The 24,666-nt window shown below is 40.0% G+C and overlaps 1 protein-coding gene across 5 annotated transcripts in view; it reads right to left on the bottom strand.

Moving 5' to 3' along the window:
* adarb1b (adenosine deaminase RNA specific B1b) overlaps window positions 1-24,666 on the bottom strand; it is a 185,879-nt gene that overhangs the window by 54,563 nt on the left and 106,650 nt on the right. For 3 of the 5 annotated variants that reach the window (XM_053496119.1, XM_053496118.1, XM_053496121.1), the window contains one exon: window positions 11,073-11,125. Coding sequence is in view for 1 of the 5 variants with exons in the window: in XM_053496117.1 (XP_053352092.1) it covers window positions 7,473-7,572 (100 nt within the window). In the remaining 4 variants the exon portion in view is untranslated. Of the gene's footprint in view, window positions 1-7,472; window positions 7,575-11,072; window positions 11,126-15,969; window positions 16,023-24,666 lie in introns of those variants that run through there. The other 2 variants (XM_053496120.1, XM_053496117.1) reach the window with 2 other exon arrangements.

Genomic DNA, 24,666 nt, shown 5'->3' with positions numbered 1-24,666 from the left:
AACAGGCCGCCGGCTTGGCTCTTTGACAAATTAGAACAAAGTGTTATAATTAGGTACCCAGATGAGTGTTACACTATTAAAACTAGTGACTGTATGTGTTGCGTCTGTGTTTTTCCTCATCTGTAAGCAGAGAGATTGCCAAGCTTCAACACAGTGTATTAGCGTGTCTCCCTGTGTGTGTGTGTGTGTGTGTGTGTGTGTGTGTAGGCATGTGTGGTGTTCAGAATTTCACGGGATTATAAATAAGTTTTGAAGTAATGCTGATAGACAGGCAGGTGTATGAAAAGAAAACACACACACACACACACAAACACACACACACTGATTACTGTATACAATAAAGAAAGAGAGAGCAGAAAGAACAAATTGGAAAGAGGGAAAAAATGAAAGGAGGAAGAAGTAAGAAATATATGATTACAATGTGATCATCCATCTTGGTTGGTTTGAAAGGGAGGAAAGATAGAAGAAAATATCACAATGAGTGTTCAGAAGAAGAGAAGGATATATAGATGGAAGGAAAGAAGGAAGGAAGTAAGAATGAAAGACCTGAATAGCCAGGAGTATGGCAAAAGGATAAAGGGAAAGAAGAGGCACAATAATTAAATGGAAGGGGGGAAGAAGGAAGGACAGTGAGAAGAATGGATGGATGGAAGGAAGGAAGGAAGAAATGGGGGAAAGACCACAATAAAAAAGTTAAAGGAAGGAAGGAAGAAAGGAATGAAGAAAGAAGGGGAAACAGGTGGAAGGAAAATAGGAAAAAACAAAAGGGAAGATGAAGGAAGGATGTCAGGAAGAAGAGAAAAAGGAAATTAGGGAGAAAAAGAGTAAAAACACCACAATAATTAGATGGAAAGACAGGATTATGGAATGAAGGAAAGGAGCGGATGAATGGATGCACCAACGGATATAAGCAGAGAAGAATGGATGGGATGGGAAGAGAAAGAAACGAAAAGCGCCACAGTGGTGGTTTGGCTGAATGGATGGGCAGATGGATGGAGAGATGGAAAAAAGAAATGAGCAAGTGTTTCCCATTTGCAGCAGTAACGAAGGAGTAGCGGAGAGGCCAGAGAGGAGGGGCAGATTACAGCGCCGTTATTACTGAGAGGGCAGAAAGTTTTGCTAGTCCACATTCACATGTCGGACATGTTAGAGGCTTTAACGTGCCAGTATAATGAGGTTAACTGCGTGCTCTCTCTCTCTCTCTCTCTCTCTCTCTCTCTCAGGAGTGTTCCACTACAACAGTCCCTGCATGACCCAGCCTCCTTTATGCAGCATGCTAATCAACTCTAATTAGGCCGCGGTAATGCAGCGCTCGTGTGACCCTGCTAATTTCCTACTATAACAGAGCGCCGCTGCATTGTTCGGGCCTCGCCCACAAGGCAACAGCCACACAATAGCGCAGCCGTCTTAATCAACAATAAGGGCTGGCATCATTTGGCCTAATGAATATGCAGACGTCTCTGTTAGCGGAGCGGTAATGGGATACAGCGCTGACGATAGCAGCCTTTAACAAACGGCGGCTTTGGGGAGGATAATTACTCGTTAATTAATTAACAAACCAAATAATTACTAATCAGGAAGCAAAGTAACATCTATCCGCGAGCATATTTCACAACAACGTTTTAATAATCGGATTATTACGCTCACTTTCCGCCGTTTTGAATACGACCTGTGTGTGAATACTGTACATCATTTAATAGATATAAACAAGTTAGTAGAAGAAAAATGTCGGTTCCTATAGGAGCTTCATCTCAAATATAAAATGTCACGCTGCAAATTGCAATCCTAGCAGGATTTTTAATTTTTTTTCTTTTTTGCTCACTTGCGAACCGAAACCTAATAAAACTTATTAAATTAAGAGCCCGGAATCTAGACTCTCTTTTATATAACTTCGGAAAATGATGTGTAACTTGGAAAGTCGTCGTTGTCAGCGAGAGCCATGCATCACTGTTAATATCCAGTCCATCTGAAACAGTTCATTTGCACCATTCTGCTGGCTGTGCAGAAACCAGCCCTCCTCCTCATTTCACATGTCATCAGCAGCCCAATGGAGAGGCTTCCGGCTGAGACCTTTCTCGCCTTCGAGGAAAGATAATCTGATTGAAAAATCTTTCCGCCGGTCTGTAATTGTGGGGGGTTTCATATTCATATTCTGATCTTACTCTCGAGCTAAAGTTAAAAAGAATCAAACGTCCATCCGGCGCCACGAGTCAGCAGCATGGGTTCGAGATCGGGGGGGAAAAACAAAGCAAAACAACGAGATGATGATACTCTTCCACACTCTTCCATCTGGACAGGTGTCTGAATGAGTGAGGGGGAATTTCACAGCGAGTGTTCGAAGCGAATCAGATTAAAGGAGACGTCCGTGTTCCGCTGCCTCTCTCCCGCGTTTCTGCTGCTGCCTGATACAAGAGCGAGACACACTACCATTTGTGACAATCATCTTAACTCGGCATGTGGCTCCGACGCTGTGAAAATGCCATTTCAGCACCTCGGGATTTTGCCTCTCGTTTCAGTGAGGCTGATGCAGAGAGAGTGGGTGTTAAGGCAGACAGCTAAGGTGTGGTGGTGTAGTGCTTTCTGAAAGCACAGCTCAGTACCTGCAGGCTCCACTGATAATCCAGCACAGCCCCAAGCACTTAGAGAGGCCCTGCTGAAGAGGAGAGAAAAAAAAAAATACCCACACAAACACTATCCGAGAGTGCATACTGTTTTTTTTTTATTCGCTGCGTTGAATGCTGAAAACCTAAAAGTAAAAGTTTTAAAAAGAACTTTATCTTTCCTAACTCGTTAGTCCAGGTCAATGGACATACCATGCACCAAAAACAATAAAGGAATCTTCCTCTCCTTCACCGAAATGCAATAGCTTATTCTTTTTTTTTAATGTTAGAGAACTTTTCCTCCTACATTTCCCATAATGCACAATGTTACCTTACTAATAAATGACATATGATGCATTTTAAAAGTTTATAGTTAAGATTTAAACCAGTAAGTTCTTGTTGTCGTGTTATATCATTGATAAATATCATCCCGCTCTGAAATGATGCAGCCTGTCATTCTGCCAAGAAGCTGCTCCTCTGTCATGATAAACTGTGCTACAAAATCATCAAATCAACAAATAGACATCTTCCTTTATGTCATTATTTGTTTACAGTATAATTACACATGGATTATGCGGTCTGTCTTCTGTACCGGCCTCTGTGTACGAAGCTGTTTCTATGGAAACAAGATCATACTGTATTAGAAGAAGGACATTAATAATCACTTATCGTACAGTAATTGACGTAATGGTCTGTAGTTGATCCGTGATCCGGACACATCCCTCCTGAACGTTCTGCATGCATGTGATCCAAGCACGGCTTAACGGCTAAGTTTAACCATTAATGTGCAAAACAGGTTTACCGGCACTGTATGGAGTTATGTGTATTAATTTATTTATTGACTACTGGAAAAAAAAAAAACCTTATTGTATTTTCACTCGCTCACTCTCTTGTGCTTACACTGTGCTCGCAAGGGTTGCCAGATCCCAATGATAGAATCCCACTAGAAAGAAACTTTGCCCATTCTGATAGACAGGCCTAATAACAGCAGTACCACACAGTATTACAATAATAGCAAGACTCCACTTCATACTGTAGCTCCTTTATAAATGGTTCTAAATGTGCACTTGTTTTACTAAAATAAGCCCCATTTTGCCAAAACAGCCTGTGTTCAGATTATGGGAAAGAAACGGTCAGGAAGCACTTGAAATATTAAATACTTAATTGTTTCATTAATTTTAGGAATTGATTTAAATCATTCAACATCTTGAATATTGTTTTAACTTAAGTCCTATTTCAGGGCAGTTTTCCTACTTTTACTTTTAAGCTCATATCGCAGTAATTTATAAAACCTATACATGCTATATATATATAATCCATCATTTGATATCAGAATACATGCACTGATTTTATATTTACATTTATAGCATATATAATTGTATATAATTGGTCTGGAATGTGGAAATACGAAAAGCATGATTGCGGGATACTTTATAACTTGAAGAAACGTGTGCATAGACCCTAACAGAAATAATTCATATTTATTTCATTATTAATATATTAAATAGTTTTACATTATTGAACTGATGTATTATTTTAAATATTAATAGTAATATTTTAATATTAATATTTAAAACACTGCATTCATTTTAAACACTTATTATTTTAAATAATTTATATTTTCATAATAAATAAACAATGTGCTTCACTGAAAACCATGCGATATGCATATACATATTACATAACTGAGAATAATAAGAGTAAGTAAAATGTGATTCTGAAATGAAAATGATGATGAAAATTTGTCATTTTAAAACAGGATTATTCGACAATGCTTCGTCCCTCATACAGTTTGGACAAATGGGAAAGTGGATATTGCTTTACAGACCTTTGATCCGTTTTTCATGATGATTACAGTGTACACACATGTGTCGACCATCACCTCTTGTGTGTGTGAGTTTGTGTGTTTGTGCGTAATTCAAACGCGATCAGTGGGTGTGCAGACGTACGTATAACTCTATAGATTGTAACTGATTATTTAAATTTCTTATACAGTAAGTATATGCATCATCTCTTTACAGCGAACAGGTCCGGAGAAATTTAACTGAGAAGAGTGCAAATCTTAATGCACAGTGCATCTATCCGCTTCATAGGGTTAAGACCATAAGCAAAATTTTTTGCAGATTTGAGAATTTTTTTTGATGCAAAAAAACAATCCTAACTCAGAGTTTTGTGATACATTGCACGCCTATTTAATGGCATGGCCGGATCTATCTTGAATTTGTCTTTAACAGAGAGGAAAATAAATCATGTGTTATTTTCATTGTTTTTTTTTTTTTATATTTGGGTAAATTGGTATCATTACCAAAAGTGCTTTGGTGTAGGAGAAATAAAGCGCTTCACAAGGCGGGGTTACTGGAAAACAATCAAATTTTGGGGTTTGCATGTCAAACTATATCACACATCTCTCATTTGACTTTTTTCCCAAATCTTATCTTTTTTTTCCCCCACACAGTGTCCGGTTCCCATCGTTTCCGACTGTGACTTGTGACTTTCTTTTACAGACACTAAGGAAACATCGTAAATTGGGTAAATACTCAGGTAACGCAAAAGCTCAAGAATTTGACCTCTTCTCCAGACCATGACATTACATCTTGCAAAACACAGAGCTCTCAAAGAAGACTTTAAATATTCTGTTGTGTGAAAACATATATTACTTGATGAACAAATTCATAAGACCCTGATAGAGGGACAAACGGCTCATGCTTGCTAAAACTCCCTGCGGTAAAAACGGGAGACGTGGACCGTTCATTACTCTGCTCTCTTTACGAGGACCTCGCAGGTTGAGAAAAGATTTGGGACATAAAACGGAGGTGAATAAAACACGCCTCCACAGCTGAACACTGATTACACCCGAACCCTGATTAAGTTCTCCAAACCCCAAGGAGGCAATGATGTACTAATGATCTCCTTTCGCATCTGCAAAACAATCCCATTAGTCAACAGGTCCATGGAGTCTGGCGTGTCTGTAGCTCTCCTCATGTTTTAGTCAATAGTTTAAGACTTTTTAATGAAACTTCAGGAAAGAAAAAAACTGATGTGCTGATTTGTGGCGATGGGAAAGTGCTAAATGCTGTATAGCACAAACGTACTATATAACAAACAGAACTCATAAATATAACTGAATTATATCGCAATAAAACAGTTTTATGGCGTAATACCTTATGCATAGGTTTTGATTTGTGCGAGTTGTCTATTTGCCATTTTCAGCTATTATTTCCACACATTTATGTGTTTACTAGCACATCTGTATAAGTTTATTATCATATGATTTGTTTACCCTTTTCAGATCGTAACAGACTCATCTTTAAACATGATTTTTTTTCACCCCAAAATAATTCCAGTCTACTTATTCTGTATATAGTGTATCATACTCAACAATGGGACACAATATATATCTCATACTGTATATACATATGTATGTCGTGTTGAGCATGGTATCATCTTTAATGCACAATGTTTGCACAGTTATAATGTTTCTTTGAACCAAATTCCCAGACCCTTATTACCTACTGCACCTTCTATACAGTACATTAATCACTCTGTAATACATTAATCAACCTGCACAGAGGACTCCATCCTATTATTTACCACATTGCTATTTATTGTAAATAGGCCACTTATACAATTCTGGTTAGATGATTAATGCATTTCTTTGCCTTTGTATATGTACTTTGCACAATGATGGAAAATCTGAATCTAATCGGATCTAATATCATCAGAGTCACAATTTATTGGACCTGGCCATTCGGGAAAATGTCTTCATGCTGTTTTTAGATATTTTCACTCATATTCTCATATTCTATGCCTGGGCAAGACTCCACATTTTGCATGTCTAACTAACAGCAGGCAATGCTTAGGTTAATAAAAATCTTATCTTCTTTATTCTTTCACCGTGAATCAGAATATAACCTTCTATGAAGGATTCCATGAACATAGTAAAACTACTGTAACTGCACACGCATGCAGCTGCACATGAGGACTGTCTAAACACGACGGTTGTCTATTGTACAAGTATAAAGCCAGCTCAAGAATCTCACCCCAAGAACATTTACTAAATAAAAAAAAAAAGTTCTTTAATTGATGCGTAGAGTTGATGGTTCTAAGCCTTGTGAAATGTACTGATTTGGATCCCTTTCTGTTGTAAGGTTTCTCCATAGGAATTTTATTTTACCCACAACACAGACTACTGAAGATTTTAAGGAGGTTTTGGTCTTTGGTTTGTAATAATTTCAGACTGATGTAGTTCTGAGACAGGTTCTGGAGACGGGTTCTGGATCCTCCACGTCTCTGGCCAGGATTCAAAGTCAATGAAATGGAATTTAGGTAGATTAAAGACTCTTTAAGCAAGTGGAGAGACTTGGAGTCATGCTAGAACTCCAGAAGAAAAAACAAACAAGTTCGATTAAAAAAAAATATAGCCGATCCTACATTTATTGTTCGACTTGCTTTGAACCACAAAGATTTGGAGAAATTTTAGCTTTCTTGGTTATAAAGCTTTAAAAAACTCTCTCCATAGTCAGTTCCTTAGGGTCAAACACCCACACTTGGTCGGTTTCTTAAATAAAAAACCTAAACACAAGTACTAAAAATGTATTATCATTATTAATACGTTTTTATTATTCTAAGATGTATCCCAATTAACTACAGCACTGAAGATCCACCAGCTTCCCTACTGAGTAACACAAGTCCAGCACCTGGAGTTACCTGAAGCAGAGATGTAGGATTTTATTGTTCATCTTTTGTACAGTAGCACAACAGCTATACACAACCCACAAGCATACTCATCTATACACACCCTCACTTCTACAACGAAAGAGATCTGGAGTTTAGAAATACACCTCTTCTGTGTGAGCGTGTGAGTGAGCTGACCTTTGCGCTCGGAGCGTTTCTTGCGCCTCCTCTTGAACCTGGTCCTCATGAGGCAGTAGTAGGCGCCCACGCAGGGCGGGCAGTCCAGCAGCAGCGCCATGCTACACTGTTAACCCAGACACTAACAGCAGCTGCCTCTACTGCTCTGTCCAGTCCTCTTCCTGACACACACACACACACACACACTTGAGGTGTGGAGGTGTGAGTCGCCCCTCTCCCAGTGCAGGTCTAGCAAATGCATGGGAACCAGCACACACACACACACACACACACACGCGTGAGCGCACACAAGCATACACACATGCACGTGGTCTGCTGCTCCTCCCCTCCCCTCCCCTCCCCTCCTCCCCACTCAGCGCTCGGGAAGAAGAGAGTGAGAAAAACTGGGGGAGGAATGAGCGCGGCTGCTCAGGCAGATTCCTACTGTATTTAGGTCGTTATTATAATTACTGCCATCCTACTGTACAAGAAACTTGCTGCTGCCGTAACAAAACAATACTCGCACTTTTTCCCTTAATAAGCAGATGTGGGAAGATTAATGACCCCAAAGAGGGGAAAAAATCTATTGTTTTTATTTTTGCCTGATAAAATCATGGAGAAAATAAATGTTTGCATTTATGCAAGACAATAAAGGTAGGAAGAAGGGACAGAAGGAAGGCGGTCAAGCTACTGTAGAAGGAATGCAGGAGGGAAAGACGACGAGAATTAACGAGTGAAAGAAAGACAATTCGTAGAGACAAAATGAGGACGGAAGGAAGGTGGACAAAAAGGGTAGAAAGAGGTGAGGAAGGAGGAAAGGTGGGAAAGAAGAACAGAAAGTAAAGAATAAGGGAATTTTCTCAAAGCTGTCAAATATGTTCTGAATCTTAGTGTAAATCGAGAGAGACAGTGTGTTATGTAAGAGAGTCAGACCACCCTGTGTGTGTGTTCTGATGTATGCTCTTTAGTGCTAGCTTGTAGGCAGACTGCTATGGAGAGTCTTTCTGTTGTCCCCTAAGCTCCACTGACTTCAGCTTTAGCCTCCAGCAACACAGAAAGGCAGCATTATTTCCTCATCGAGCCACAGAAACATCATTAGCTTCAACTATAGTGAACGCCGTCTCGCGGCTGGACCTACGAAGAATCCAGAATCTCCTAAATCGAACGAAAGCTTCACAAAGGATACAAACAACACCATACTGTATTATACATCCTGTCACAAAGGTCAGAGCGGCAAACAAAACCAAACTCTACTCTATGATAATGAACTTCACATTGTCCAAATTCTATTCTGAGATATCAGAGATATGGTGCTTTACACTGGCCAAGTTGCACGCCAAGATTTGGTTTGATCACATTTAGCTTTGATTACAGCACACAATGTGGTGGCCAGTTCGTGTGTCAAAGTGATCGCTCCTCATGCTCCCAGAACCTTTCCCACAATAAGGGAAGTGAGACCCTGGTCATTCCATCTAGGTTTTCAGTCTAGACCTGACCAAGTGAAGCAGCCCCAGATCATAACACTTCCTCCAGAGGCTTGTACAGTGGGCACGTATGAATGATGGGTCCATCGCTGCATGTGCTTCCCTTCCTACCCTGACATGCCCATCACTCTGGAAGAGGCTCGATCTGAGCTCACCAGACCACATGAGCTTTTTCCATTGCTCTGATGTCCAGTCATTAAATTAAAGCCTTTTCCGATTAATTTCTCTAACAAGTTGTTTCCATTAAGTGAATTCCCTTCATGATTATTTTCCCCTCAAAGGCAATTGGTTGAGCACTATGCTTCCAGGTCTTAATAACAGAGTGGACCATCCTTAGTCCAATTCCAGCAATTTCATTTACTTTGGTTATTTGAGCCAGACACGGAATTGTATGTGACTACTGTATGTCTAGACAGTGCATTTTATTGCATTGTTTCATGACATTGATCACAAACTGAATGGAACCTGGTTAATCTGGGGAAAAATACATAGTTCGTCCTTTTCAGCATAACACCAAATTAAGGTACCATTATACACCACTGTACACAGATTATTATTATTATTAATATTAGTATTCATTGCTTTTTCATGTCATTAAAACATTCTGTACAGTATGTGGGTTTTTATTTAAACAGGAGCTAAATAAACAAGATCAAATCCCTAATAAATGTATTCCCACAGCATTTCAAAACAATGCCCGGTTGGTTTAGTGTGGCGCTGCTTCATTCCGGACTCACCGGTATTGATGTGGGAGATGTAGAACAACTGTGGCGCCATCTTTTGGCCATAAGTCATACCACAGAAGTGATGGAGGATGAGCGTAACGCAATATGCTCGTGTATAGCGGGCGTAAAAAGAGCAGATAGAGCACAACAGGGAGTTATGAAGAGTTATGGAGAGTAACGATACAGCTCATTAAAACCAGGATTGATGTATAAATATTAGGCTCTGGTAATACGATTCTATTAGGCGTGTTTGTACAGAAGTGTCTGGGATGTGTTTAGTGTTTCTGGTGCTTATTTCTCGGCTTATGCTGTATTGTTATTATCATTGTGAGACGTTAGAAAGTATACTCTGCTCTCTGGTGGTTAGGTGCTTATGTGCAAAAAAAAAACAGGCATTCTCTAAGATGCTTCACACTCTAATTATGGACTATTTACAGTACTGTCCCCCTCATCGGACGGGCACTACAGGTTCCTTAGTAAAACGGACAGATTTTTTTCCCCCTGTGGCTGTTAACATTATTAAACTTTTGACATCATTGCACAGTACAGCTCAATGACCGATTTTTTTTTTTTAACAGCTGCTTATAAGGACGTCCTGCTGGTGTGTGTCGAAACAGGAGGCTTCAGACATCAAACTGTGCATTTGGGGTTTTTGGATTTTTCAGGTAGAAATGTATAAATAATGTATTATTATTATTAGTTTAGATGTATAATGAGATTTATTCTGCTCAGATGTAAAATATAAAGAGGATTTTGGATGATGGTGTCTGCCAAATGCTTTAATAATAATGTGTATCTGTACTATTTATTTTTTTTTTTTGCTTGTCATGTTTGTTTATTTGGTTACAATGGAAAAACAAAAACAAACAATTTATCATATTTCCAAGATTGTGGATGCGTCACTCTATAATGCACAATCAACACTCCTATACATAATTATTAAAACATAGTAATGCAACTGGTGGCTAAAATTGTTAATAACCACTTCATGAACGCACTGCTTTATCCACTACGCATCCATACACCACTCATCATTTATAACACCGTCACTGCACTTAATGCATATTTGATTCTGTACCGCACTGTATATACTGCATCATCCACATACATATACAGTATATATTCTATTTAGCGTGTTATCATCTTAACGTCTTCACCGCTGCACGCTGTTTCTACAAACATACTGTATATTACCACACACATCCTTTTTATACACGATACCTACTGTACAGTGCTTCACCCTTTGTGAACTACATAAGACACCCATGCACTGTGCACAGGAAACACATACACACCATGGAAAAGTCTGCATCTATGCATCCAACCTCTTATTTTCCATCCATTCATAATGCCAGATATGTCCACACACTGCAGTGAATTAAGAGAGGAATGTAAGAGTGAGCAGGACTTACACACTTCAGTGTCCACTTGCTGGTGGTGCAGGACTCCTGCTGGATCAGCTGACCTGGTGCAGACAGAATGATCATATTAGTTGGGACTTTACAGTCTAAAGTCTAACACAATTAAGAAAAAGAAAAAGAAATAAGTGAATCAGTCTTATGTTGTCTGTGACCAGTTGTTCTGCACCCTGGACCTGGAGGATGCCCTCTGCTGCAGATCGTTTTATTTGTCCCTGCTTTATCACACCCACTTGGATTCAGTCAGGTCTGTTAATTACCCTATTAGTGAAATTAGGTACGTGGGAGTTGAGAAAACACTAAATGTGCAGGACATACAGAAGGTTCTCCAGGATCGGGGTTTACACAAATATTTGCATGAACATTTGTTATTAAGCTGAAGCGTCCAGTCATTAATCATACAAATTCCTGCTTCATCATGTTATAGAAACAACAGATCTCACCTCGTTTGTTTATTCATTTGGCAGTAAAGGAGCTTGTATTGTGCAAAGTTTCAAGCATTAATTCATTACACTATGGGCACAGTATGAAATGGACGCAATGTGAATTTAATTAAAGAGAATGAAATGTTATCACTGCATGATTTTATTCCTAATTGCTGGCACCGAGGTTTTGAATCCATAATTGTGTCACACAGCAGGGTTAAAAAGCGTGTGCATTGCAGAATCCATATACACCTATTTGGTTGACCTATTTTGTTCCTGGAACATGTATGTTCATGCAATCAGCCAATCAGCTTGCATACACAACACAATGCATCAAAAACAGATCAAGAGCTTTTGTTTAAATGTGAAAAATAAGCGAAATTGCAAATCTGTTAAAATTTCCAGACACATGCGCCTGTAAAGAGTATACATATAGTGCCAGCCCAACGGGAAGCCTAGGGCCAGCGTGGTTCGGGCTCACATGAAGTCGGCTTCAAGCTCTTGAGACACAGACGCTTCTCTTGCAATTTGTCCTGACTGCTTTTCTTTATTAAAATCTGATAACTATTAACATACTGTATAATGAACAGCTTTAAACAGAAAGAGGTTGTGTAAAAGAATTCTACCTAACAGGCCTCGTACGAGGATCGCACAAGGATGTGTAGACGATGAAGTTGGGGAGAAAAAATGAAATGTCCTCTTATGAGGACACATATACGTGAAAACACTGATAACTCAGCAGTTCAGTGGAAAATGTGAACATCTCTTTGAGTGTGTATGCACTTAACTAGCTTAACAGTTTAATTTATTATTACAGTAGATTAGATTTTTAGATTAGATTCAACTTTATTGTCATTACACATGTACAAGTACAAGGCAAAGCAATGCAGTTTAGGTCTAACCAGAAGTGCAATTAGCAGAAAGTGCAGGATAAAGGTATAAGTTCTAAGTACACTTAACACTAAAAGCGCCGCGCCAGTGTCACCTACTTAAAACGCGGTTCAGCGGTCATTTGACCGCCTATTGTTTTGAATGAGAAGCTGCTGCTGACACACAATGATCGCTAGATGGCGCTTTCACCCAAAGCAAATAGTTTAGCTATAAGATAAACTTGCACTTGGACAATGCGCCATCCATTCCCACGGTGATAATTAGCGGTATTTTTTTTTATATTTAACTGAGAAAACCTACTACAGAGTCTCTAAGGGGACAAAGGAAGGGGAAAAAAACGGCAGAAAAAACAAGTCATGTTTGAAATTATAACCCAAAGTTTTTGACTTTTTTCTGCCGTTTTTTCTCCTCCTTTGTCCATCTAGGGGCTTCGTACTATAACAAAAAGGAAAGCTCTACTTAATTTTATATCGTATGGAGAAAATTTATTAGTTTGTTCATTCTATTTGAAGCTTCTGAACGTCTCGGAGCAGCGATTTAGTTCTGAACTCGCTTCCGTGAAATTATCGCTAAAACAATATTGAATTTGAATAAATCAGATCTACCACAGCAGATAATAAACTATGCTATGTCATAACCGAAGCAAACACCACGATTATGCCTCGTTTCGTTCAGTGTTGCTAGGCAACAGACCACGCGCCTAATCGGCGGGAACGTGGTTCACTTGGCCGCGGTGTATTATAAACCTGCCGAATGTTTCACTGCTTATGCTCATGTAATAAAAGCGAGGGAAATGTGGAAGTGATGTGTGGCCACTGAATGAGAACTAAATCAAAGATTTTCCGACAGGCTAAACAACTTCACTTTTCCGTTTACCTCTGAGAAAAAAAAGCTGTATTTTGTTTGTTTATATTTAGAGTAACACCTTCCAACCACCTCTCATAGTCTATTGTTAGTTTTAATGATTTGGCTGAAACTAATTATTACTACATAAGTACCCCAACACCATTGATCATGAGTTTCAGCTGAAACTAATTCTATACATGCAACAGAAAATGTGGATGCAGATTCCAATATATATTGATATAGATATATCCAATATATATTCCAATATATATTCCAATATATATTCCATATATATACTTTTCACATACAGGGATATGTGCAGGGAGAAACTATGGTAACTATTACAGAAGGATATTATACAGATTGCTGGTAACTATACTTCACTATTTACAGTGGATGAGCCGTATATACAGGTTGTTATTAACTGTAGTCAGAAATTTGCAAATCGATATGAACATAATGTACAGGATATTATCTAAGCATAGTATACATATTGCAGGTAACTATAATTATACATTTACAGTGGGTGGTCAATATATACAAGTTGTTATTAACTGTAGTTAGGAATTTACTTTATTTAGAATAGATATGAGCATAATGTATAGGTTGCTATTCCTTTATAGACAGGAATTTACAAGTAGACATGTACAGATGGATATGAACATAATGTACAGGAATTTACAAGTAGGCATGTAGGAATATATACTCAGTCAGAAGTTTACAAATATATTGTGTGTGGATATTTGTATTTTCAAACAGGTATGTACATTGTAGTGCAGTCCATATTAAATAGTGTAAATAGTGTAATGGGAGGAGTATAGGGGTGTGTGAGGGGTGGGCAGGTGTCAGTGTGGGACAGAGTTCAATAAGGAGACAGCTCTGGGAAAGAAGCTGTTCCTCAGTCTGCTGGTTCTTGACCTGGCACACCTGAAGCGCCTACCAGAAGACAGGAGAGAAAACAGTTTGTGGGCGTGGTGAGAGCAATCCTTAAGAATACTGCGTGCTCTTCGCACACAGTGTTTCCTTTGAATGTCCTCAATGGCTGGAAGTGGAGTCCCTATAATACGCTGGGCAGTTTTTACCACCCGCTGCAGTGTCTTACGCTCAGCAACAGAGCAGCTTCCGTACCAAACTGTGACACAGTTGGTTAGGATGCTTTCTATTGTGCAGCGATAGAAGTTCATCAGAGTAGTTGAGGACAGCTGGTTCTTCTTAAGTGTTCTCAAGAAGAATAGGCGTTGGTGAGCCTTCTTGACCAGGCTAGAGGTGTTAGTGGACCAGGATAGGTTCTCCGAAATGTGGGTCCCCAGGAACTTAAACCTTTTCATAACTTTTCATAACTTAAAGCTTATGTTTGGCTTATGTTAGCTACCACTACGTTGTCTAGTAAGTTAACGGGACTGGGTGGCCCACTGGATCTCTCAGTTGTCCGGTGGGTCAGTTAATACATATCTGAGCCGTTGCAAAAACAGCAATAATAAAAAAAAATATATATATATATAAATCTAAATCAATGTTTAGGGAAAACTACATCCCTATAATAAAAAAAGTGTTAGAATTAACAAGCAGACATTTAAAGTGCAGCTAGCGCATTAGTGTGGCCTGTAAAATGAAGTATCAGAGCCCTGCTAGGCCCTGTCTCTAAACCAGCATGCCCACTTCCTCTGTAAAAGTCACATTAAAAACAGGCCTCGATCCAAAGCCACAGAGTCAGAGGGAAACAAAAACGAAACTAAAAAGAAACGGTGGCAAGGGAAGAAAAAAGAAAGCCGAGGATGATGTGCGGTTAATAAAAGTTCTATTAGACATTCCTAACACGCAGCCTAAACTAACACAGACTTTAACTTTGTACGAGCAGACACGGATGTCAGAACGCTAGTCTGATTTATCCCCCAGCTTTCGACTTTAAAGGTGTTTTCTTCACACACCAGGAGAAAGACGCACCTATCGAATCATATCTTTAGCTTGTCTGGAATTATGCTTAGAATAACAAGATACAATCTACAAAAAAATGATGGAATCCTTTTTATACATACAGTACGAAAAGTCATCATGATATATGAAGGAAAAGCTATATAAACCTCTAGGGGAAGACAATGGCCTGAGGTTCTTTTAAAACATCAAAGTGGTGCAGATTATTGAGCGTTAGAATCCACTTTATTATGGTAAGGTTGTGTGACACGGCGTGAACTTTCCCCATTCCTCGGTCACATACCCAGAAACAAAGCCTTGTTGCACTTCCTCATTCTGTACATGGTAATACTTCCTATAGCCTGTGCGCAGACGGATATTCATGCAAATAGTTCACTGAAACTCTTTGGTCTAGACAGAGAATGCTAATGTGTTCCCTATTGTCTGTCGTGCTGTCTGTCTCTGCAGCAGAAGTACGTTTTGAGCCAGTGTCATCATGGTGCTTGATGGGTTTCACAAATGCACTTGACAATACTGTTCTTGCAAGAACTATTCCAGAACAGCCGACATCTGTGTCTGTGTAAAATAACAACTGACTTCTTGTTGCTTTTATATTAATTTCCTTATACCCTCCATATGTGTTAGAAAAAAAAATCACTAAACTAAAAAACATAAAATTTGAAGGTGTATAAACTTTTAAGTGTTATTTGTATAAATGACTGATTCGCCTGCCAGATTATAAACACAGCCTAATAAGATTATCAAGTCCAACAAAATAATTCATGGATTTTAAATCAAAGACATGTGTTCATTCTTACCATAAAACAGCTTCAGAAATAGACCTTATGCTTCAGTGTTACTATTTGAACATCTGGAATAAAAGTGAAAAAAAAAAAATCAATTTTTTAATATTAACGCACTCTTCTTTTTCTAAAATCTTTGTATAATATTTTATCTCGGACTATATTCTCATGGCAGAGACACAATGATCTGCACTGACACCACTAAAGAGAGCAGGATATAACATCATTAACTGGCTCATCAATACGCATCCGGCTGAGATTGAGCTTCTGTCTCGAATCATTTTGTCAAAATGTCAGCAAGTTGTCTGTTCTGCTTCAGTTGTTTTAAGATAACACGGGACTAAATAATCACAAATCGGAAACGAATGGATGCATTTCGACGATGACAACGAGTGAGAACTATAAGGCGGCGCAAATCGACATGAAACCAAGCCGAGGGAGAAATCAATGAACATATTTTCGGATCTACAGAACTCTGATAAACCATAAAGCACATATATGAATACAGTTTCCACATACTCTGATTGATTGATTGATTGATTGATCGATTGATTGATTGATTGATCAATTAAAAGCAATCAATCAATTAATGAATGAATACCATGATAACTACTTATTACTAAATTTAATTATTATGATTAATTTTTAAAATGAATTATCAATAAATCACCTAAGTTAATAAGTGTTCAGTACGTAAATAAAATGTTTTAGGGCAATAAATCTTTTTATCGAAGTATCCTACAAAACAAAAACACAAAAAAAACATGAGGGTTACCGTAAAAAAAATATTAATCTGATCTATCTAACCTCTTTAAACGGTAAAGCAGTTTTTTATTTTAATAACCTAAAATTGTTTTGGCACGTTAGAGGAAATTGTTGAGATGATAGAGATGTACTGTAGATGAGCTGCTCACTGTAATTAACCGGAATAAAAAGATTCCCGCCTGAAGGTGGCGCTGTTACTCTTTTCTTCCACTTCGCCTGAGGCTTCTATTTATACCGTCCACGTCCTGCAACAAGCTCATTATAGAACAATTAGCCGTCTACTCATCACATTCTCCTATTCCCATTTGATTACATCAGTAGATGATCAGAACCGGAGCTGATGGTGTAAATTAAAGCAGCAGAGAGAGACGGAGAGACTCTCTGAGGTCACGCTCTGCCTGGAGTTTAAACTCAAACGTCTCTGTGGCAGGACAACAGAGGTATAATGTGTTCCTCAGCTGTCGGAGAAACTATTCCAAATGCTTCATCATGGCTACAGTTATCTCCCCAGGAGTAAACACTGGTGGTGGAGATGACTGAGAGAGATGGAAAAACCTTCCACTCTGGTGCGGATGGGAAGCCAGAGATGATCCCTGGAAGCGCTGATGCCCAGAGAGAGAGAAAGAGAGTGTGTGAGTGTGTGTGCTGCGGTGGGGTCTGTGTTAAGTAGCATTTGAATCAAACTGGCCTGCGGCAATCAAGCAGTGAGGCAATCTCAGCAGGAAATCAAGCATTCTAGAAACTCAAGAAGTTTGAATCGAGTGCAGCGCTGTTTCTCTGATATTGTTCTAATTCATCACCAAGACCCACTGCCGCCTCCTCCTCCTCCTCCTCCTCCTCTTCGTTTTACCATCCGGTCCCTTCTTCAGCCCACACGTGTTGTCGCTTGTTTAAAGCATGGAGGTGATAATAAGATTCGATTCTCCCGTGTGTTTTATCTTCTCTCAGCTCGAGGTTAAGTGACTCAATCAGTACTTTAGACAGCCCCTGCTCTGTGTCCCGGTTTGTGTGCCGTCACGGCGCAGCCGAGCCTTTAACGGTCGGGTGTGAAAGACCATACGCAGACCATTTGGAGGTCGAAATACCTTGACCATATTGAGTTAAATATAAGTGCAAGTGCAAAAAAAAAAAAAATTGGGCAGCGATTCAATAAGTGAGTCCATAAATCATACTTCATGAGAGTGTGGAACAGAGCTCGAAGATGGGGCGGCGGGGGTAAAAGTGAGCAGGTCTGCCGGAATAAGAGACTGATTGAGGAAATGAGAAATATTAAAGTTTAGAGAAATGGGAACTATGTCAAATACAGTACTGTCGAAAGGTCTCGAGCCAGCAACCTCATTTCCCCTCTCGTCGGTTCCAACCCACTCAGCATTCAGCATCACCAGTATACAGTACTAATCACCGCCTGGTCATCTGTCATCAGCTGTACCTGTTTCTCACCGGTTCATGCCTTAAGTGTGATTTTTATTTTTTTATGCATAAATGATTCATTCAAAATGATTTCTCCGAAACTATTCCTTTTTTTTTTTTTTTTTTTTTGATCAAATATTTTTATTGTGTATATTCAGAGACATGTACAACACAGAGTAGCTATAAAATACACAGTAAAGACAATATAAAATAACAATAACAATAACAAAAACCCTCCCCCCAACCCCCCCTTGGCGACACCCTAACCATCCCGCCCTGGATCTCAGAGTATGATATAAATAGAGAAAATATATGTAAATACAATTCCTTATGAACAATTGCACTTCTCCGAAACTATTCCTGAAGAGCTGACACTTTGGGAACTACATATGAAGAAATAAACAGTGGCTTAATACTTGTACTGCATTTACAATTCCAGGAGTGGCAGTACGAGTTCTGACCAAATGAGGGCACCAGTATCTACTGTTTTCCAGAAAAAGCTGCAGTGAGAATAGTCCATGCTAAAAATGGCTATAAAGCGGAGTCCTGAATGACATGAATGTGAATGGTGGAAAAAAGTGAGAGGACCAAAACAAGCGTTAATACCAGGGGTCACATCTGTCTATTGTCCACACCGTTCCACATTTCCCTCAGTAAAAAAAGAAAAGAAAGTTTAAAAAATGCAGATTTATTTTTTCCGTGGATTAAGTGAACACTTGCCTTGATAGCATGTGTGTGTGTGTGTGTGTTTTCCCTTTACCTCTATTTACAAATCACTAGCCCATTAAATTCTCACACCGTCACTTCTCTAGAACGTAAAGCATTATTTTTGAAGCAGTTGTTTATGATGGCTGGATTATTAAAATATGGCTTTACTGTCAGTGGCAGTGTTAAAAGATATGTCAAAAAATATGATCACTGTGGGGAAAAATGCAGAAAAGTGGAAAAAATAACGTGAGAGATGATTTTGCGAAGAATATCACCAGTATCCCTGACAGCCAGAGACACCACAAGTTCATTCTTTATTTGAAATAATATGATATTCGGGGATTTCAAATCGCATAGCTCTGGTGTCATCGAAGATTTTATCTGATAAGGATGACGGTGGGTCAGTGGGAACTCTAATCTGTCTAACTATGAATTCATATCCTTTCACATTCTTTCCAAGTTAGTTTCCAGGATCCGATGCTCACTTTCACACTGATGTTTTTGAACAAATCATTTCGTTCTACAGCAAAATCTATTCCATCTTTAATAGACTATGCTAGCTAGAAAAGAAACAAATCCAATAGACTAGACCTTGATATAATAATAAAGAAATGCAATAGTAGTCCACATGGAATGCTGAGAATTCAAGTTGTTTTAGTCCTTAAAAAAATGTGACGTGTTTCTCTGCACTTCTGTAAAACAAGTCAAAACGGGAAGGCTTTAAATCTTGGATCTTAACCTGCATAGTACGATTTGATGAGAAGACCCTGAAACGACAGAGTATAGAGCTCTCGCACTGACGTGACTCACAATCAAACAGTTCACCGCTCGCCGCAGAAGATACCACCAGGCCAAATAACGACGATTCCTTGGCGGATTTTACGAGAGACCGTGTTGAGCAACTTTTGTCGCTGGATAGATTACTGATTTTAACCAAGCTCCAGCTGTTCCTTACACTGATTAATCATAAAATTGCAAGTCAAAACATCATGCCCAGGATTGTGGTTCATCATGGCTCCACAAGACCTCTGGGGGTGTGCTGTGGTGACTGGAACCAGATCCTTTGGATGCTGTGGGTTTCAGGGTGGGTTCCCTGTGGATCGGACTTGTTTGTCCATGGGTCCCCAATCAGACTGGGATCTGAGGAGTTTGGAGGCCGGGCTGGCGGCCGTGGGCTCTTTGCCTGCTGGGCCCTTCTCATGGCTGGCTGTAGTGCAGAACTGGGGGTTCTGGCACCATTGTTTTGTGGCCAACACTGATTTTTTTTCAGCAATTTGTGCTGCATTGGTTTTTCTGTGGAATCAGACTATACGGGTTGTCCTTCTGTCCTCATGGGCATGGGTGAGCCTTGGGTACCTACAGTATGATCCTGTCACTAGTTTACTGCTGTATAATTCATAGGCACTGGCAATGACTATGTTCTTACGCTGTGTAAACTGAATATCAGCACAGTTTACATTCTGTAATTATACACGTCAGTTTCTGACCTATTGTTTCTTCCCACATTGCTATTCACCCGTCATTCTGTTATCTGTGCTGTCTGACGAATGTCTGAGCTCACTGCACGTGCACTCACTACGTTCCAAGAGAAGCACACTACTGAAAACATAATAACTACGAGCCAGCTCAATTTAACCCCTGCATGTATTCTAGCAAATGTAGCACATGTACATCATGCATACTGTATTAAATTTACTGGACATTTATTTCAAGATTATGCTCCCTTAGATAAAATGGTCATAACACAAGCATCACCAGTGATCACCAACAGGGGGCACACCTCTGACCAGGATTAGCCTCGTCTCCCCGCTGGATGGCTGATAACCACAAATCTCTTCTCTTTTTGTCAGGGGGAAACTGATAAAACCGCCTTTCAGGTTTTTGACCTTGTGTGCTGCAGCAATCTCGCTCACAACAAGCCTCCGGTGAGCTTCAGTCAGACAGATTGTCTGTTCGTCTGACGTCACATGGAAGAGCTCTATAAGTAGACAAACTAATCAGAACCAAACAAAGATAGGGCAAATACAATCAGGAAACAAACAGGGTGACAGGATAAGGACAAGCAGGCAAGACTGGAACAAACACAATCACGTGAATAAAATTCGTCATGGGAATCTGTGACGGACCAAATGCTATACCGAAGCGTTTCTGGTGGAGAACCTGGGTAGGAAATTCTTACAAATCTTACAATACATACAAAAGTGAGGGCAAGAATTATCCGCACTCCGGTTATATTAAAACGTCTGGCATATCAATGCTTTCCGTTCAAGGCTACTGTCCCAAAATTTGGACGATACTTTAAGGAACGTGAAAGTTTCCTTACTTACTTAGTAACGAGACATGGATTCATCACTACTGAGAATAAACGTCAGAGTACTAAACGGAAACATCCTCAATCACTCACCCAGAAAAAAAAAGATCAGCTGAAAAATTCATCAATGCTTCGAGTTTTCTGGGATTCTCAAGGGCCAGTATTGGAACATTATCAGGAAAAAGGTTCAACAATCTACAGTGAGAGGCTGAAGTCTAGTATGAAGTTTAAACTTCATACTAAAGGCAGAGGGCTGGTGTCCAGGGGTGTTGGGATCAATGCACATCCGAACACTTCTGTCCACACTGTCAACACAACTCAAAACCTTTGCTTCAAAGTGTTAAAGCATTCTTCCTAAAGTCCTGATCTTGACAACAAGCTTTTATATTCCCTCATTTAAAAAAATGTGTTTTAGACTGAGCTGTGAGCCACGAATGCACCTACCACTCAGTCGTCAGGGCCGAAGATCATCAAGCGTTTCCTCCGAGCCACGTGACGCCAGCCAACTGCATCTTTTCGAACTGCTCTTACAGAACTGTTAGGGGCGGCGTAACACACTTGGAGGACAGCGCTATCCGCTCATTCCGCTTGCGAGAGCTCACAGATGCCCCAGATTGGCCATAGAGCCCTTATTAATGTGGGAGCACCAAGTACCTCTCATCCCTCCCCTCTGAGAGAGCTCGACCAATCAGCTCTCTCTAGACCTCCGGCTGCAAGAGGTTACAGCATCACCCGGGAATCGAACTGGTGATCTCCGGATGATAGGACGAGCACTTTACCACTGCGCCACACTGAGGCTGTCTTCAGTTCTTTATCAGTCCTATGAGTCTTAATTCTCGTAGGGCTGCTTTCGGGGGACCAAACAGGGGAAAGTCCGCTGGACATCTTCCCTAGAGTCTTCACCATCAGACTTTCACCTGTTTGGTCTCCTGAAAGCAGCCCTACGAGGACAAAGATTCAATTCTGATGAAAAAGCGAGGACAGCGGTGCATCTGTGGCTCGCGGCTCAGCTGAAAACATTTTTGTCACGATCGAATGCGAAAGCTTGGTGACAGAAGGACAGCAAGTTTTCAAAGTATTGAAAAGCAAGATATAGTCAAGAATTTATGGATTTGTCTTTTTGAAAAAGTTAATTAAAATAAATTCTGATCGTTTTGACTTTTTTAAAGATTCTCTTGAACATTTACACACTGACTTTTTATGTTTTTTGTTTTTTTTTCAATCAATGGCACATCTCATTCAAAATCGTCCTCGCTGAGATTTGGTTAAAATTGGTTCCTGGTGCAACAGTGATTAGCGCTGCTTTTCTATGGCTTACATGTGGTCGGTCCTGTGGGAGCTAGTATGTTTTTGCAGCTCTTATAACAAAGTGCAAAAAAAAAAAAAAAAGCACTGCTGGTGGATTGGGCTGGAAATATTGAGCTATTAGACAGTGGAAAAGGACATGAGGGAAAAATTACTGCTGCTGCACTCAGTGTGAACATCCGACAGGAAAGTTGGGAGGATATTAGATTTATTTAAAAGATGCCTTGTGAACGTATCCCCTGTAGCCTCTCCTCTGCCTTGGGCATTCTGCTCTCTCTGTGTTGCAGATTTTTAAATATTTAACACTGCAGAGATCTTCTTGTTCCATCGCAAGCCACACACACACACACATATACACATATGCGCACACACTGTTTTCTAAGAGCAGGCAATGGTAAGCCACACACACATATACACAGATGAAGCCCAACACAACCAGACATGTACAATAAAACCCCCTGAAAGACTCCAGTTGCATGTTAACCAGCCATTCATGACAGACATTCATGCTCTGCTCTGTGGTGAACTATAAAAACTGGAATTAGGGAAGAAAAAAAGAAAAAAAACAAACAGCTTTAGGGCTGTGTGTGTAGGAGCGGGAGGAAACACTGACTGCAGACACGCAGCACTTTTCTCCATCTCCAGATCAGGAAGCTTCAGGTCATTAGCAAAAGATCATTACTACACGGGAATGTGTAAATGTGCAAACACAAAAACAGGAGGTGCACACACACACACACACACACACATAATAACACAGCCAGGAAAAAAACAAAAAAAACAATTGCTCTGTGTTTGTTTACCAGGAGCAGAAAACAGGGGCTGCTTCTTTAAGTAGTCCTGAAGACTGGCTGTATGCATAGGCATACTGGTCGTTTGTATGTGTGTGTGTGTGTGTGTGGGGGGCAGAGATTTGACTGCTTGCCACCGAGCTAGGAAAACAATGTACGGTCTGTTTCCCTGAGGAAGCAGGCCCCGGTGCCGGCTGAAGACTGAGACTCGCTCTCCTCTGCGACTTGGGCAACAAAAGCTGGCTACCACGAGACCTTCATCGGGGGTTTAAATCAGAAAGAAGAACCCTGAGCGCTGACTTGTCCCAATCGGAGGGAGATTACGATTATCTCAGGAGCCGACATACAAAGTAGACCTCGAGCCCTGATTGAGAAGGAAGGCGCTCGGTTCGTCACTGCCATCAGCAGTCTATGACCCTGACGCTCCCAAACAGGAGACGCCGTTAAGCTTCGAGGGCTCAAGTGTCTCTGGGAGTTTGTGCAGCGCTTCCTTCAGGGATTGCACTGAAACAACTCCCATAGAAGGCCAGGAGGGAAAAGTTCTCCGATTAGCTGTTTGTCCTAACAAGAAAAAAAAAAAAAAAAAAGACCAGTGACCCTCTCGTGACTTAACCTCTGCCCAGCTGTTCATTATTTAATCAACATCAATCTATCTGCTGAAGCTCTTTTTTTCCCAAACAAATCGAACAAGATGATTTGAATACCGTTCACCAACAATAAACCACTTAATCTGCTTAAAAGTGGAGTCAAACTGGTATTTTACATTTTCAACATCACTATAGATGCTGTGCTACTACCATGTTGAGACATACACACACATTCACTGAGACAAATAGGAATAAATCATGAAATTATGAGGAAATAAAGAAGCAATGTTATTGATTAATTGCCAGTGGAAAGAAAGGTAAATATAGGTGGCGTTCAGGTCAAACCGGGACTTCTGATTGTGCAGAATAAGAGAACACAGTTAAGAGAGTAAAAAAAAAAAAACTGTTTATTTCTCTATATAATCTCCTGCTACACTAACAAACTTATTCCAGTGTTTCACTAGTGCTTGGATTCCATCAAGGTAAAAAGTTTTCCCAATACGCCAGAGCCAGTCTTCACGCCTGAAACGCTGGCCTCCCAGGAACTCCTTTAATGGCCCAAACATGGCTTGGAGCGAGGTCAGGACTGTATGGGGGGAGGGGGGTGGGGTTCCTGTAATGTGCGAGTGGTGTTGGTGAATGATTGTGTGTACAATCCCACAGACAGACTTGCAAATTGGCAACGTTATCCCGCTAAATGTTCACGGGGACGACTGCAGTGAACCCTGAACCACCTCAGCTGGGAACGTCATTTACGGGCTTCTTTAAAACGTTTAAACACCATTTTACAGAAGCTAAGAATTTCACTTTATTCATAAGAAATTTCATCTCCAGT

This window comes from Clarias gariepinus, chromosome 5, assembly GCF_024256425.1.
Source record: "Clarias gariepinus isolate MV-2021 ecotype Netherlands chromosome 5, CGAR_prim_01v2, whole genome shotgun sequence".
Taxonomy (NCBI): Eukaryota; Metazoa; Chordata; class Actinopteri; order Siluriformes; family Clariidae; genus Clarias; species Clarias gariepinus.
The sequence above is the reverse complement of the archived record's forward strand: the minus strand, read 5'-3'. Positions and strand labels throughout refer to the sequence as shown.